The following is an 18,418-nucleotide window of genomic DNA, read 5'->3' as shown; positions in this document are numbered from 1 at the left end:
AGAACTATAGAACATCTCTCGCCTATGTTATGGAGATGAAGAGGGGAGTCTGTAGTTCTGTCGTAGGGTGACAACATTTTCTGCACTACATTTATGGAGGATTAGCATTGTCACCCTGGGACAGAACTATAGAACATCTCTCACCTATTTTATGGGGATGAAGGGGTGGTCTGTAGTTCTGTCCTAGGGTGACAACACTGACTACTCCATATTTATGGAGGATCAGCGTTGTCACCCTAGAACAGAACTATAGAACATGTCCCAACGTTGTTATGAAATGAAGAAGGGGGTCTGTAGTTTTGTCCTACGGTGACAACATTTTCTGTACTACATTTATGGAGGATCAGCGTTGTCACCCTAGGACAGAATCATAGAACACATCCCACCTATGCTATGGGGACAAGGGGGGATGGGCTCTGTAGTTCTGTCCTAGAGTGACATCCCCGACTACGCTATATTTACTGTACTGTAATTGTGTTGTCCCCCCTATACATTGTAAAGCACTGCGTAAACTGTTGGCGCTATATAAATCTCATATAATGATAATAACTTTTAAAGAATTAGCGTTGTCACCTTTGGAGGGAGAACTAGAGGACACCTCCCACCTGTTTAATGGGGGCAATGAGATGGGGAGGAGTTCTGTAGTTGTGTCCTAGGGTGACAATGCTCTTTGCACTGTATTTATGGAGGATCGGTGTTGTCAATCTAGGGCAGAACTACAGAACACCTCCCCATCTCTTTGTTTCCATTAAACAGGCAGGAGGTGTCCTCTAGTTCTCTCTCCAAAAGGTAAGGACGCTGATCCTCCATAAATGTAGTGCAGTCAGCGTTGTCACCCTAGGACGAAACTACAGACCCCCCTACCCCCACCCTGCGTCCCCATAACATAGGTGGGGTGTGTTCTGTGGTTCTGTCCTAGGGTGACAACGCTGATCCTCCATAAATGTAGTGCAGTCAGCCAGGGCCGTCTTTAAGGCAGGGCAAAAGGGGCAGCTGCCCTGGGCCCTGTCATTGTTGTGGGGCCCAAAGCAGCTGCCTCATACTTGACAACTATCCCAGTTTACATTCCCTTGTCCATTGAGGTTTTAGTCCTGTGCTGTGTCCCAATATCTGTGTGAAGTGCTGCTACTAATGCTGCCCAGCTCTGACCTATTGTTGTGTACATATGACTCACCTGCAGACCCTGTGTTTACATGTAAATAACCGGCATTCATATGTAAATATCAGTGACATGCATATGTAAATAGCTGAGGCCAACAATATTGATATGTAAATATAAGGCAGCATTCATATGTATATCATGCCCCCCTGCAGTGAGGAGATGATGTTCTGTAACCTATAGCAACCAGTGAGCAGTATTACTGTACAGTATTCTCTAGCAGCCAATCAACAAGCAGAAATCATGTGCTGTAACCTCTAGCAACCAGTCAGTAAGCAGTAATGATATTCTGTAACCTCTGGCAACCAATCGCTGCCTGATCTGATACAGTAAACTGATTTTGAGTCTAGCTGCTATTTATTGTATGTCTCAGAGAAGGTGGACAGCGAAATTGCATGGGGGGAGGAGGGCCCTAAGAAATTTTTTGCCCAGGGCCCAATCAATATTAAAGACGGCCCTGCAGTCATCGTTGTCACCCTAGGACAAAACTACAGACTCCCCTACTCCCACCCTACGTCCCCATAACTTAGGTGGGGTGTGTTCTGTGGTTCTGTCCTAGGGTGACAACGCTGATCCTTCATAAATGTAGCGCAGTGAGGGTTTTCACCCTAGGGCAGAACTAAGGAACAACCCCACCCCCCCATAAAGGACGTGGAGTTAGTTGCTGGCAGGATTAACCAGATAGAAATAAAAGGAAGAAGACTGAAAAAGGAAAAACAAATGCAGCTACCCTATCTAAGGACTGGTGGGCCTGCAGTGTGTTACATTGTTGCCTTTGGGGTTAGATACATTTTATTTGTTTTATAAGTAGGGTAGCGATGCAGGAAGGAAAAGGGGAAAGTATGAAGAGTTAGGGTGCAAATAAATACGTTGTAGCTCTGCAGACTCTGAACAAACAGGAGAGCGGACATTAATCTACGAACGTTGGGGGGGGGGGGGGGGGGGAATCCGCACAGGATATTGGCAATAATGAGTTTCCTGGCATTGAAGCCAAGAGAGGTGAAATCTACTGACTGCCAAAGTTTTTATATCAAACTCTTCGGTTGTTGTCAGCAGTTCATGGGGTCACCTATAAAATACATTGCATGGGACAATCGTTTTATGAAGCTTTAATCCAGGAAATCAGATAAATACACAGATAAAACACAGACAGGGGCTGTTTTTCCTGCCAAAGGACATGTATTTGTCCATCCAGTCCTGACATTTACACTTTACATTTCTGCCATACAGCACAGCTAGGGGGATGACTCTACTTACTAGATGAAGAATACATGGGGCTTTGTCCCTTCCTACCGATTGGTCAGTGAAAGAGTAGCAGCAGACTCATCCCCTAACCTCCCACAGTGCCTGCCAACTTCCATAGGGCTACACAACCTTTGATAGATAGTGGTGCCTTCTCAACATCCCCCACAATGCTCTCAAGCCCCCTAAGCCCTTGTACACACGGTCGGAGAATCCATCGGAATGTGTCCTATCGGACCGTGTTGTCGGATAATCCGACTGTGTGTGGTATGCATCGGACTGATTCCGTCGGAATATCCGTCGGACCAAGTTTTCCAACTTGCTGGAAATATTTTCCGACAAACTGGTCCGATCGGACATACTCCGATCATGTGTAGCCTACTCCGACGGATAAGGTGCCACGCATGCTCACATTCAAATTTCTGACACGGAAGCGCTCGTTCACGTAAAACTACTGCTCGTAAGCGATATAGCACATTCGTCACGCTGCAATGTTAAAAATTCTTTCATCAAGCGCATTCTCTTGTTCTTTACAATGCTGCAAGAATGAACTTCTTTTGATGCTCATAGTCACACACACTTCTCCCGACCGTATTTCATTACTCTTTTTTTTACCATTTCAGCAATACAATTTTAGTTTGCGTCACATCTACACAATTTTAGATTTTGTTTATTCTTTTTTGGATGCTTTTTTTTTGGATTCCCTAAAAATCTCCTTTAACCACTTGGGTACCGCGCTATTGCCGAATGACGGCATTAGCGCGGACCTAGATTGCCGGGACTACGTCTATTGACGTCGTCCCGGTTACGAGCGGCCTGCGCGCCCCCTGAGGGGCGCGCGCGGCGCGCTCTGTGATCGGCGAGTCCGTGAGACTCGCCTGATCACCGATCCGTGTAAGGGGTCGATCCCGACCCCTTATCACGTGATCAGCTGTCAGCCAATGACAGCTGATCATGTGATAAAACGGAGCCGGTAATCGGCTAGTATTCCTCCTCGCGCTGTCAGCCGGCGGCCGATCGCCGGCGGCCGTGTTCGGGACATCAGTCCCGATCACGGCCAGCAATTCCAGCGGACACCTGCCCCCTGCCAGTGCCCACCTGCCACCCGCAGTGCCATCCTGAAATAAAGTAAGTGCCCCCCTGTCAGTGCCACCCATAGTGCCCACAGTGCCACCCAGCAGTGCCCACAGTGCCACCCAGCAGTGCCCACAGTGCCACCCACAGTGCCACCCAGCAGTGCCACCCAAAATCTGCCTCAAAGGTGCTGCACCCCAGTGCCGCCCATCAGTGCCCAGCGGTGCCGCCTATCAGAGCCACCTATCAGTGCCACCTATCAGTGCCCATCAGTCCCATCTGTGGTACCTATCAGTGCCCATCCGTGCCACCCATCCGTGCCACCCATCCGTGCCATCTTATCTGTGCCCATCAGTGCCGCCTTATCTGTGCCCATCGGTGCCGCCTTATCTGTGCCTATTAGTGCCGCCTTAACTATGCCTATCAGTGCCCACCAGTGCAGCCTATCAGTGCCCACCAATGCAGCCCATCAGTGCCCACCAATGCAGCCCATCAGTGCCCACCAATGCAGCCTATCAGTGCCGCCTAATCAGCGCACTTCAATGAAGGAGAAAAATGACCCGTTTGCAAAATTTTATAACAAACTATTAAAACATGATTTATTTATTTTTTTTGCATCTTTTTTTGTTTGTTTAGCAAAAAATAAAACTCCGAGCTGTAACTAAATACCACCAAAAGAAAGCTCTATTTGTGGGAAAAAAAATGATAAAAATTTCATTTGGGTACAGTGTTGTATGACCGCGTAATTGGCACTCAAAGTGCATCAGCGCTGAAAGCTGAAAATTGGTCTGGGACTGAGGGGGGTTTAAGTGCCCAGTAAGCAAGTGGTTAAAGACAGTTTGCTCGTTTATCCTTTTTTGGGGTGTTTTTTGTGTGTAAACTTACCACAACATTATTGTATTTTTGAAATTTTGTTTTTATTTTTTAATCTACAGGAGGTTGTTTAGTGTTGGTACCCCTTGTTATTCATTTCACTTATTTTTTGGGAAATGTACCTGCCTGCTCACAAATAAACTGGCCTTTTGGAAGGAAAACATACACACAAGTATTTCATCAATCAAAAAAACCTTTATTTTGGTCGCAATAAACTAAAAAGAGGAACGCAGCACTGGAGAAACTTGTTACTTTGGTGCAGCCTTTGGCCCCCAGGGCAGACATGAACAAATTAGAATTTAGAAAATTGGTGGCCTGAGGAGTACATATCTCAGGGAGAGAAGTCTTGTCCCGAAGTCCTAGAGAACAGGAAATTCAGATGCCATTTATGTCCCCAGGATGTGGATCTTCAAGAGGCTGCATCTTCTGGCAGATCAGACTGAACCCAGGCCATCACTCACTCGTCTTCCTTGGGCACTTCCCTCCAGGCATCCTTCGAGGCTGTGGCTAGGCTCCTGTAGTTGGGGCACGAGGAGGAGGGCGTTGGTCGACCTCCTGGCTGCCACTTGCCACAGCCTCCCCCCGACTGAGGTCTTCCTGTGTATGAAAAGGGGACATGGTTTTAGTTTTTTGATCATCAATCACACCATTTTGTGCTCCTTTTGCAAATTGAATGTTACCAAATAGAACAGACTATCATTCTGAGCCCAGCATTTTTCTTTCCCGTCCCAATCATTTTTGGTCACTACTGAGATGTAAACCACTTTGATAAATCACAACTTACTGATCAATAACAACATCTAGTTAACATCAATAAATGTAACACAAGAAATATGTTCAACAATGCAATACCTGTCAAGCTGGGCCCCACCACATGTTGCTGCCTGGAAGACCCAGGTTGGACGTTGGAAGCCTCAGCTGGGGGTGAAGGATGCCTTGAAGGAAGACTGGAGAGTGGTGGCCTGGGTACCCCCTGGTCTACCAGAAAATGCAGCTTGTCAAAGTGAACCATCCTGGGGTAATAAACGACATCTGTATCTCCTGCTCTCAAGGACTCCAGGTGCTTCTTTCTCTCCCTGAAATATGTAATCCTAATGGCCCCAATTTTCCTATTCAGATAGGCCATGTCTGCTGTGGGGACCATGATCCGCACCAAAGAAAGCAGTTTCTCCAGCGCTGTGTTCCTCTTTGTTATGTCGGCATAAAACTTGTTGTGGAACTGCCACAGGCAGGGCATCTCCTTGTAGAGTTCTATGAATAGCCCCATAAAATTTTCATTTTGGAATGGATCCATATTGTCTGCAAGACACAACACAAGACAAACCCTCAAATACTAATAATGCCATTAAAAACCCCCCTAATCTTGTCCCAACATCGGCCTATATAGAAGCAGTCTAGTCTAGTGAAGCACCAATTTAAAAATTTTACCTGCGTTTGCACGTTCGTGACGTCCGCGCCTCACTCTCTTCCCAGATCGTACGGACGATACACGCGTGTTGCGTTTTATATACAGTGCGCATGCGTGAAACTCCGCCCGCCCCTGGCGTTCTTTCTAGACAATTCCCCACCCCTTCGCTTCCGGCGCAGTGGGGAGAGTACATGGCGGAGAGAACGCAGGCGCGCACTAATAATAGTTCCACTAACGAGGAGGAGGGTGAGGAAAGCCCGGAGCCTGAAACGTCCCGATCCAGGAAGACAAGATTTAAGGCCTCAAATATGTCTTTTGGAGAGATGTTGGAGATGATCGACATATTGAACAGGACCGACTATGATGGGAAGTATGGACCTTACCCAAACCCAAATATCAGAAAGGCCAAGATCATGACTAAAGTTGTGAAGAGTCTTCATAAGAATTTTGGGGTACGCCGATCCAAGGATCAACTGAGAAAACGCTGGTCAGACCTAAAACTGAGGGAGCACGAGCAGTACCTAAGGATCAAGCGTGTTCTTAAAAAAAGTAAGTAGTTGTCGTGTGTTCATATGATTATTCTTGCTTGCATACTGCTCCATGTGCTTTGATTTCATGTTGTGCATTTTAAAATGGCCACTTTCAAGTTCATGGTTTCATTCGTTCGTAAGAAACATCGTTCTGCAGGGAAGTATTCCAGCTTAACAAAGTGTACCCAATAATGTTCTCACCTTGTAACTCGGCCCAAAAACACAATTGTACAACACTTCCAAGCAATGTTTCAGATTCCTATTTCTGCCCTCTGTGTGCTAATTATTCTTTGTTTACATTCTCATAGGGGAGAGAAGACTCGGCAAGTATGAGGACACCAGGGACCACACCCCTCCCAAAGAAGGCCAACTTCCAAAAGAACAAACAGAGGAGCAGGAGCAGGAGGAGGAGGAGGAAGGAGAGATCGTGGAGGTTGGACAAATTGTCACCACAACAAGTGAGTGTCGGAGAACACAGCTTCCGGTAAGCTCAGCAATGTATATCACCATATTTTTATTACATGGTGTGTTTTTTTGCTTTGTTTTGTAGGTGATGTGGAAGAAGATTCCCGTTTTACCAGTGAAAGTGCCCAGATCTTGATCGGGGAGATAATGGGGTGCAATCGTGATTTGGAAATTATCCAACAAAACATCATTGATGTAAAAAATAAAATGAAGAACATCATTGATTGTTCATTGTTTTGGGGAGAGTGTGAAACAACAAAAACTAGATAGGGTTTTATTTTTGCTATTTTAAAAACAAAATGTTGTATTTATCGAAATTCCAAATTTGGAAGATGCACAGAGTGTGTAAACATGCGCTATCTCCCATCATGGGGGATAAATGTACATGTTTTGTGGAAAGTGTCTGAGATGAAGGGGTTGCAGCCCCAAAGCATGTACAGCATTGACACACTGTGTGCATCTTCCAAATTTGGATTTTTTCAGGGGTCACACCCCATGTGATGAAGGCAATATCAGCCCAGTTTGTACATACTCAGGTCTGATATTGTCTTCACTTTTCAAAGTTGAACTTTGTAAGTTCCTGTGTTCAGTATTGTACGGTTTAATACATGCCTGTTTACACAAAAACAACAAGGAAACAAAATTCTGATTAAACTCTGTTTTGGATACACACAATCTCTTGGTTTGTTGTAAAAACCTTTTCGAAACGCACATGTGAATGTGCTTGTATTAAAAAGTTTAATTATCAACAATGTGTGGCTTCCTTTTTCATTGCGCATAAAATGTATTTGTAGTCAAATTTTAGTTTGTGCTGAGAAGGAGTGTGATTTACTAAAGGCAACTCCACTTTGCACTCCAAGTGCAGTTTCAGGTGTACTTTTGCAGTGCACTTGTAGTGCATAGTGGATGTGCCTTTAGTAAAAAACACCCACAGTGAGGTGTAAATTTGGACAATCATGCCATTTTCCTGCCATGGTGCTGAAAATGAGCACGATTTTAGTCAGTAATGCACTACATACATTAGTTACAAAAAGAAGGTGTGTGTGTAGCAGACCCACAACATAATAACATTATCTGAAGAAGAGACTGTCCCCTCATCTCGCTCTGAACTTGGGTTTGCACTGTTGGTGAAAAAGGCACAACTTAAAAAAAAAAATGGCAAAGTGGGAGGCCACAGTCTGCCATTCCTGTGGCGTTGAAGGACACTGTGTAGTGAAACAAGAACAAAAATTAGTAATTTGACAAATCAACATTGCAAGCAGATTAGACAGCCACATTTTTGGTGAAAATTAGTATAACATTTTGGGAACTAAGTATTTTAAGCCTAAAGTATAAGGTCCCCTTATGAGAGTCATCACCCCCCCCCCCCCCCCCATATGATGGGCCCTTGCTAAAAAATGAGGGGGGATGTTTAGGACAGGTAACCCTCTCCACTTGATTGAGAGCTGAATGCCTAAATAATGTGTGATACTTTGTGAAGCCCCTCCTTACTTACACTATTGGCAGCCCACGGGACAGGTAAGAAGTGTCATAATAACAAAATGAAAACAAAATGGAAGCACATTTTGACATTCTGCTATTACATAGCAAGAAAATTAATGTGTAAAATTTGCATTTGAAAGTATTGAGGCAGGCCCTTACACTACATTCTTTGGTGAATTCGTCCATAAATGTGACCATCAAAAAGGTAGGTATAGTGTGTATTGGGTTTGGTCAAGTCATCAGATAGAGGATTGCTATCAGCTGAGCTAGCAGTTGGGGGGAGGGGGGTTCCTAATGAGTTTGGCACAACCCCAAAAATTAAAAAAAGGTCACTTTGCATGAATTGAAGCACACACATCACATTTGTAGACATTTTAGGGGGTGTTTAGGGGAAAGCAATACTATGGAGCTGACAAAAAAACATTGTTAAGTGACTAGACTATAGTTTGATGGGCCAAGAAGAGCATGGTGGGGAAGTTAGTGAGGCAAATATGCCTGAGGACAAAGGGGCAGAGCATATGAATTAGAGCATATTGCAATGATGGTAATTAGGGAATGAGGAAAGAAATGCAAGACATTAGCAATCATGATACATACATACATAGAATGTGATGTTTAAGGATAAAACTTAGCTTCATATAGTCCTTCTGCAGGACCTGAATGATGGCAGAACAGGTCTCTGGAATAATGATCCCCAGAGCCTGGGGGGAGATGCCTGTAGAGAACTTGAGGTCCTGAAGACTTCTCCCTGTCGCCAAGTAGCGCAATGTGGCGATGAGCCTCTGCTCCGGAGTGATGGCTTGCCACATGCAGGTATCCTGCCTGGTGATATAAGGGGTCAGCAAAGCCAGCAGACGGTGAAAAACGGGGTCCGTCATCCGGAGATAATTCCTGAAATGATCAGGATTATTCTCGTGGATCTCACGGAGCAAAAGCATGTACGAAAACTGGTTACGCTGGCGCAACCAATTCTTGGTCCACAAACGCCTCCCCTCCCTGTTCATGGACTGGGCTTGTGTCAAAGTAAGAACCCCAACACGAAGCCCCTGCACAGCACAAACTCTATGACGAATACGTATACGAAACATGGTTTGAAAACGGGCGGCTCATCAGAACAGACACCAGAAAGCACCGATAAACAGCAAGGCCTGAAAGAACAACCTGAATAGCAGAAGCAAGCAGACAATAAAAAATGCCTTTCAAAGCGTACTATACCAAGATATAGTCCACAATGAGAAACAAATACTTAAGGACTGCACGCACTGATTATCAGATACGCAAAGACAAGCAGAAACCCAAGAGCAGTAGCGATCTGAATCACTAATGTGAAAAGCGCGAATAGTCTCTCCCCAAACTTCTACTAACACGAGATCAGCAGAAGGAGCCCAAAGGGTACCGGACGTGCTGCTAAACTTCCCTTTTCTAGTCCCACCGTACACGGCTTATGTCATCGCGTTCTTGGCAACCGCAAAATCTGACAACTTGGTCCGACCGTGTGTATGCAACCGTTTTGGACACAATCCGTCGGACAAAATCCGTCGGACAAAATCCAACGGATTTGGTTGGCAGAATGTCCGACCGTGTGTACAGGGGCTAAGAGTTCTCAGTCCCCCACAGTGCCTGTCAACCTCCTACAGTGCCCCCCCTCCCCCCACCTCCCAGGCTCCTGCAGTGACCCCAAGCTTGTTGCAGAGCCTCCAGACCCCTTATAGTACCCTCAACAGTGTCCCACACTGCCCCCCCCCAGCCCCTGAAGTGCCCTTCAGTCTCCCACATTGTCCTTGCAAAAGTCCCAGCCTCCTGGAGAAACCCCTAGGGCTCCCCATACCCAACAGTTGCCCCAGCTCCCTCCAGAAACCTCATCCTCTACAGGGTACAGAGCCACTATGTCTGCTGCAGAGGCTCCTAAAGCCCTTGAGAACCTTCATCCCCCACAGTGAAACCAAGCCTCATCTTATCTTTTCCTCCCACTGATACCAGCGATAGGGCACTATTCCTCACAACCTTACCAACAACGGGGAACTCACCATTCCTTCTACTGACACAAATGATGGGCACTATTCCTTCCACTGACACCAAAGATGGGCACTATTCCTTCCACTGACACCAAAGATGGGCACTATTCCTTCCACTAACACCAAAGATGGGCACTATTCCTTCTACTGACACCAAAGATGGGCACTATTCCTTCCACTGACACCAAAGACGGGCACTATTCTTTCCACTGACACCAAAGATGGGTACTATTCCTTCCACTGATACCAAAGGTGGGCACTATTCCTTCCACTGACACCAAAGATGGGCACTATTCCTTCCACTGACACCAAAGATGGGCACTATTCCTTCCACTGACACCAAAGATGGGTACTATTCCTTCCACTGACACCAAAGATGGGCACTATTCCTTCCACTGACACCAAAGATGGGCACTATTCCTTCCACTGACACCAAAGATGGGCACTATTCCTTCCACTAACACCAAAGATGGGCACTATTCCTTCCACTGACACCAAAGACAGCACTATTCCTTCCACTGACACCAAAGATGGGCACTATTCTTTCCACTGACACCAAAGATGGGCACTATTCTTTCCACTGACACCAAAGATGGGCACTATTCTTTCCATTGACACCAAAGATGGGCACTATTCCTTCCACTGACACCAAAGACTGGCACTATTCCTTCCACTGACACCAACAAGAATTATTCCTCCCAACCCTACCAACAATGGGACACTATTATTCCCAACCCTACCAACCCTATGCTCACTATTCCTTCCACCGACACCAATGATGGGAACATTCTTTCCACTTACTACCAATGTAAGCACAGTTCCACCCATATGCAATGTGTCATTAAATACCACATTGATGATACCCAATTTATACCCACTGACATATTATATAGACTAGTGGGTAGAAATGTGCTAACAATGGTGGTCATTGGCAAGAATGCCCCTTACATTGGTGGTCAGTGGGAAAAATGTCCCTTACATTGGTGGTCAGTGGGAAAAATGTCCCTTACATTGGTGGTCAGTGGGAAGGATGTACCTTACATGGGTGGTCAGTGGAAAGAATACTCTTTACATTGGTGGTCAGCGAGAAGAATGTTCTTTTCATTGGTGGTCAGTGGGAAGGACATTTCTACACACACGTCTATGCAAGGTTGATAAGTAGAATGAACAAATAACCTTTCGCTTGACTTCTGATTAATTTTTTAGGCAAAAGAGGAACTATGTGTTTTTGTTACTAGGTGTCAGGAAGGCGGTTTTAGGAAGGAAACAGAAAGATTGTGAAAGCCGTTTCTCCACACTTCAATACTACAACATATGAGCATAAAGAATGGTCATCTGTTTGTACTCCACCTCCCCTTTATTTCACCATACTCTTCATATGCTCGGTAGTAGGGATGAGCCGCATGATTTCGGCATAATAACATTTCCAGTGAAATTATGGATTTCCTCATCTGCGATATTGTGCCAAACCTCAATTTTGTTTCTAAAGCTGTTTAGGTGGAATTTGCGTAAAAAAATGAACTATGTATTCTTTTTTTTTTTAAATACATGTTTCCATTTATTTAGAGGGTGTGCTTTTTGGACTGGGGGAGGAGTGTTTTGAGTTCTTTAGTTAGTTTGGTGTTTTTTGTAATTATGATTTTTTACCTTTTATTGTGGACTTTATCCTTATTAGTGAATGGTGACTGAATGTTATGAATCTCATCATTGGTGATATTGCTGAAAAACTCAATTTTGTTTATTGAGCTGTTTACGCAAAACTTGCCTAAAAAAAGTTATCTGCTAATGTTATTATTTTTATTCAGAACAACCATTCTCAACCAGAGTTCCATAGAACCTTATGCCGCGTACACACGAGCGGACTGTATGGCGTACTTAGTTCGTCATACAATCCGACGGACAGTCCGTCGTACTTTCGACTGAACGGACTTGACCACACACGGATGCACAAACAGTCCGTCGAAAGCTTGCGCGATGACGTGTACAGCACGTACGACGGGACTAGAAATAGGAAGTCCAAGACACAGCAAAGCACCCTTCCGCCGTGTAAATCCTTTCTGGGCATGCGCCATTCTTAGTCCGTCGAACTAGCATACTGACGAGCGGATTGTCCGCTGAAACCAAAGTACGATGGACAGAATTTAGAAAAATCCGAAATTCTTAGTACGCCGGACTGCACGCTGAAAAAGTCAGCTGAAGCCCACACACGAGCGGATTGTCCGCTGAAATGTGTTTTGACGGACTAAGTACGCCATACAGTTCGCTCGTGTGTACACGGCATTAGTAATCCTGCAGAGTTGGTTAGGTGATTACTTGAGCTATTGCTGATTGACCTCCCATCTCATGGAGCCTTCATAGTTGCAAGTCCATCACCACTTAACAAAGGCAGTGGCATGACTGTAAGAGCTGCATTCTAACCAGTTCTTTAGTAGGGCATTCTTCCCAATGACCACCAATGTAAGGAGCATTCTTCTCACTGACCACCAGTGAAAGGAACATTCTTCTCACTGACCACCAGTGTAAGGGTCATTCTTCCCACTGGCCACCAATATAAGGAGCATTCTTCCCACTGACCAACAATGTAAGGGGCATTCTTCCCACTGATCACCAATGTAAGGGGCATTCTTCCCACTGACCACCAATGTAAGGAGCCTTCTTCCCATTGACTGACAATGTAAGGGATATTCTTCTCACTGACCTCCAATGTAAGGAGCATTCTTCCCACTGACCTCCAATGTAAGGAGCATTCTTCCCATTGACCACCAATGTAAGGAGCCTTCTTCCCATTGACTGACAATGTAAGGGATATTCTTCTCACTGGCCACCAATGTAAGGTGCATTCTTCCCACTGACCTCCAATGTAAGGAGAATTCTTCCCACTGACCACCGATGCAAGTGTCATTCTTCCCACTGATAACCATTGTAAGGGGCATTATTCCCACTGGCCACCAATGCAAGGGGCAACCATTCTCAATCCATAGAATCTTAGGGCTCCTCCAGAGTTGGTTAGGTGATTACTTGAGCCATGGCCGATTGATCTCCCATCTCATGGGGCCTTCATAGTTGCAGGCCCATCACCACTTGAGGCAGTGGCATGACTGCAATAGCTGCATTCTGACCACCATTGCAAAGGGGGCACTCTTCTCACTGACCACCAATGTAAGGAGCATTCTTCCCACTGACCCTTCATGTAAGGGACATTTTCCCCACTGGCCACCAATGTAAGGAGTCTTCTTCCCATTAACCACCAATGTAAGAGGGCATTTTTCTCACTGGCCACCAATGTAGGGCAATTCTTCCCACTGACCACCAATGCAAGGGTTATTCTTCCCACGGATATCCAATATAAGGAACATTCTTCCTACTGACCACCAATGTAAGGGGCATCCTTCCCACTGGCCACCAATGTAAGGAGCATTCTTCCCACTGGCCACCAATGTAAGGAGCATTCTTCCTGCTGAGATCTCGGATGATCATCACTGTGCTGCTTCTCCTTTCACTGTACAGTCACAGGTTGAGGGCATCAGACTGAGGGCATCTAATGGCAGAAAAAAGTATTGCAGGGAAAATCTTTGGATTGAAATTGACTATTTCCGCAAATGCTGGCTTTATTTTATTTTTTATCTTTACATGGGCTATTTATTTTTATCTTGTTATTTTGAGATACAGGCATTTCTATTATGAATGTTTATATCATAAATACACTTTTTTTTAATGATGTACTTTTAATTATGTATAAAGTTTTGTTTATGGGAGACAGCTATTAAAACTATATATACACAAGTTACAAAATACATTTTAAGCCTGATTAGTGATAGAGTCAATATTCCTTGTAGTTAAGCTAATCTTTGTATATTCTTTTTCCTGCAGCTGCACCTACGGTGGACCACGCCAAGCTGAGCAACTGGCAGCAGCAACCTGTGAATGTGTTTCTGTCCTCTAAGCGGCCTCCTTGTGTAGAGGAGCTGCATCAGGAGGCTGAACTCAACCTACAGAGCTTACTGCAAGGTAGGGAAGTGCGCCTGTATATATTTACAGGAAAACACAATACTGTACATATAGAACATGTAAAGGGTTCATATACCCTTTCCAAGAAAGTTTAATTGAAAGCTAAAACTCCAGGAAAAATGTGAAATACATATGTGGAAGCTGGTTTACCTGCCAAAGTATTTGCATTCTTGTCCATTCAGTCTCCAGTTTTACACAGCACTGCCTGGTGGTTGATACCACTTACCCTGTTATGCCGCGTACAAACGACCAGACTTTCCGGCAGCCTAGGTCCCGACGGTCTTCCCAACGGACTTTCGGCGGAGTTCCGACAGACCTTCCCAAAGAACAGACTTGCCCACACACAAACAGACTAAGTCCTTTCGAAAGTCAGTTCGTTTTGAACATGATGGCGTAAGACTGGACTAAAAAAGGAAGTTGAATAGCCAGTAGCCAATAGCCAATAGCTTCCCTTGCGTTGCATTTGGTCTTTCGGACCTGCATACAGACTAACGGTTTTCCCAATAGGAATGGGAATCGGACAGATTTGAAACATGTTCTATTTCTAGGTCCATCAGATTTTTTAAATGAAAAGGGATCAGACTAGCCCACACACAATCGTATTGTCCGACGGACTGATTCTGTCAGACCTAGTCTGCCGGAAAGTTTGGTCTGTGTACGCAGCATTACAGTTAAGAAATACAGTGGTGTCTTCTCTCCACCCCAACCTGTTGACTGGACAATAAAAGAATAGCTGCATCGATGGTGTTATCCAGGCCCGGGACAAGGGACAAGGGATGGGCAGGAGGGACATGTGCCCAGGGCACAGTGGTAGAGTGGGTGCCACCTCACCACACGCATGCTCCAGATCAGTGACTAGCAACCAGCAGGCTGTGGCTTCATGTCAGTTCTGACAGCTGCTGCTGCTGTCACACTGTGCGCCAGCATGCTCAAACACATTTTTCTTGCGCAAGTACCTACTAGCTGCTAAAAAGCAAGCAATTGACCACACGGCCACACATGCAGTGCGCTCTCCATGCCAATCATAGGCAGCCAGCTAGGGAGTGGAGAATGGGCACAGAGCAGTAAGCCTATTTTACGGCATGCTTTAGGAGTGATGGAGGGGAGGGAGGGTTGAGTGGCCTGGGCACTGATTCAACTTTGAACCTGTCCCTGTACTGGTGTTATTCCTCTGCTCTGTTACCTCTATCAGCATGGTCCTTTTCAAAAGATACAGCACTGCCCAACAAGCAAGCCAAGCACCCTACATTGCTTCTTACTCTAAACCAGGAGTCCCCAAACTACAGCCCTCCAGTTGTTCAGGAACTACAATTGCCATCATGCCTGGTCATAACTGTGAATGCCAGAGTTTTACAATGCCTCATGGTACATGTAGTTCCGCAACAGCTGGAGGGCCATAGTTTGGAGATCCTTGCTCTAAACCATGGACTTGGAGGCAAAACTAGAACCTTCAGGGCCCCGGTGAAAGAAACCCCCATCGGGGGCCCTTCCCACTGTTCCAGAGGCCGTTTACTTACATCGTGGGACCCTTATTATGGTTCCTCAGCGGGCCACCTTCCTGCCGTCTTGGGGTTCCCCTATGGTGGCAGACACCAGAGACCAGTAGCAAGTGCGACCTTTGTGACCTTGGGATTTCAGCCACTGGTGTCAGTAGTTTTTTTATTTTTGTTGTTTTCTTTTTTATTATTTTTTTACCATTCTATTTTTTATTATTTTTTAGATATTTTTTAGATCCATCATTGGGGAGCTTTGGTGAACTATCTGGGATCTAAACAGATCCCTGATGTCATACTAATGAGGCAGAGAAAGGGACAGAGGACAGATTCATCAGTCTCTTTCACTGCAGCCTCAACTGCACAGAATGAATGAACAGGAATAGCTCTGTTTAGAGCTCCCCGTTCATTCATAAACTGAAGCATGGTAAATCCAGTTTACTATGCTCCAGCTATACATGAATAAAACAAACAAAAATAGTCAGTGATCAGTACTGATCACTGACTCAATTCATTCAAACAGGGAATGGGCCAATAAATTACACATTTACCGGCCACTTCCCTGCTCTCAAATCTGTCAGATCCTCTACAGCAGCTGGGAAGAGGGGGGCAGGGAAGGATACAGGGGCCTGAAACAAAAAGGACAGGGAGGCGGCAGGAGTAGCACGTGCAGGAACCGATGGCCTCCATTTCCCCCCTGCAGTCGCTGAATGTCTGCAGAAGGGAAAGGAGAAGACACGGGCATTCAGCAGCTACATGGAGGGATTGGTTCCTCTACATGCCGTCACCCCGATGCCCTCCTATCCAGGTGTACGGGAGGGGCGCATGGGCCCCCTGGAGCATGGAGCTGACTGAGTCTCAATGGTAACCCCATGCGAGCTCCCAACTGTCCCTGATTTCGAGGGACTGTCCCTGATTTCGAGCAATGTCCCTCTGTCCCTCATTCGTCCTCATGTGTCCCTCATTTTGGTCTGATCTATATAGATGTATATTAAAAGCACTTTTTATCTTTCAAAAAGTGTTTGCCAGCGCTAAACTTTTCACCTGATTTCTAAATTGCTGCATTTGCAAATTCCAAAAGCCAATATAAAGGAATAGTAGTGGTAGAAAAAAGCACTTGTGGGTTTAACCAATCTTGGTTTTTGTACAATTCTCCTTTAACCACTTCCCACCCGGCCAATGCACATATACGGCCGGGTGGGAGCCGTCTACTCCTGATAGGACGTTCAGGAACGTCCATCAGAAGGAGCGGGATCGTGCCCGCGCAGCGGTGTGATCCCGATGCGCCCGTGTCACCCGGGCACGACGCATCTCAGATCGGCAGGAGGGCTTTGTGATTGGCCCTCCTGATCACATGACGGCCGTGTCCAATCACGGCCGTCATGTGATGTAAACAAACAGCCGGTTGCTAGGCAATTGGCTCCTCCTCTCCTCACACAGAAGTCATCGCTGAGGAGAGGGAGAGCAGATCGCTGCAGCCGGCTGATGATCAGTGAGTATGAGCTGTTTTTTACAGCTTTTTACTCACTGATCACCAGTCTAGTGTAAAACACAAATCCCCACACAGTAAACACACCACACAGTATAAACACAATGTCCCCACACATGTCCCCAAAACATACATGTCCCCAAATAATAAAAACACATGTCACTAATAATAAAAACATGTCCCCCACATATGTCCCACTAAAATCACATGTCCCAATGATTATCTGCACACATATGTACGTGATCACCTGCACACATATGTACATGATCATTTGCGTACATATGTCCGTGATCACACAAACCAATTATTATACACTTAACGGAATTTTTTTTACCAAAAACATGTAGCAGAATACATTTTGGCTTAAATTTATGACAAAATTTGATTTTATTGGATTTCTTTTAAAATAGAAAAAAGAAAATATAGTTTTTTTTCCAAATTTCCACTTTTTTGCGCTTATATCGCAAAAAATAAAAAACGGAGTCGTGAATAAATACCACCAAAATAAAGCTCTATTTGTGCGAACAAAATGATAAAAATTTCATTTGGGTACAGTGTAGCATGACCGCGCAATTGTCACTGAAAGCGCTAGAGCGATGAAAGCTGAAAATTGGGCTGGGAAGGAAGGGGGCGAAAGTGCCCTGTATTGAAGTGGTTAAGGGGCGTGGCAAGGGGTGTGTCCTATGCCTGCATATTTTTGTTGATAGGTGTCCCTCATTCCCATCTCAAAAAGTTGGGAGGTAGGGGTATCCCCTTGCAGGAACTCCATTGCTGAGGCCTTTACCGCTAAATTTTCCAGTCTACACACTGGGCAGCGTTATTCTTTAGAAGGCCCTGTAGGCAACCCATGTTTAATTATATATTAATATTATACGTGTCAGAAATCTCCATTACCGCCTAACAACATGTCCATGGTGTCTAACAAAATGTCAACAGTTTCTATCAGGATGGTTGCTGTTGATAAATCACCAATTCTCCTGGTGTATTTGCTATCCTGTATGATTGTTTTGCAGGTTATTTAAGTAAGCTCTTGGTCAGTTACTTGCTTCTGTTATATTGCTTGGGACATGGCAATACTGCCTACTACAGGGCAGTAGTGTGTTAGGGAAGTAGAGCAGGAAGTAGCTGGTGGAAGATGGTCTATGGTGGGTCTCTTCCAATGTGGAGAAGTTGAAGAGAT

At 45.2% G+C, this 18,418-nt stretch overlaps 1 protein-coding gene across 4 annotated transcripts in view; it reads left to right on the top strand.

Moving 5' to 3' along the window:
* The window catches only part of NHSL2 (NHS like 2), a 407,780-nt gene that overhangs the window by 224,621 nt on the left and 164,741 nt on the right, over positions 1-18,418 (top strand). For all 4 annotated transcript variants that reach the window (XM_077465163.1, XM_077465165.1, XM_077465166.1 and 1 more), the window contains exon 2: positions 14,119-14,256. In XM_077465163.1, the coding sequence (XP_077321289.1) occupies positions 14,119-14,256 (138 nt within the window). The remainder of the gene's footprint in view (positions 1-14,118; positions 14,257-18,418) is intronic.

The sequence above is a fragment of the Lithobates pipiens genome, unplaced genomic scaffold (genome assembly GCF_037356315.1).
Source record: "Lithobates pipiens isolate NorthernLeopardFrog02 unplaced genomic scaffold, aLitPip1_a1.2 Scaffold_1, whole genome shotgun sequence".
In the NCBI taxonomy this organism is placed as follows: domain Eukaryota; kingdom Metazoa; phylum Chordata; class Amphibia; order Anura; family Ranidae; genus Lithobates; species Lithobates pipiens.
This window is presented reverse-complemented; position numbering and strand designations above follow the sequence as displayed.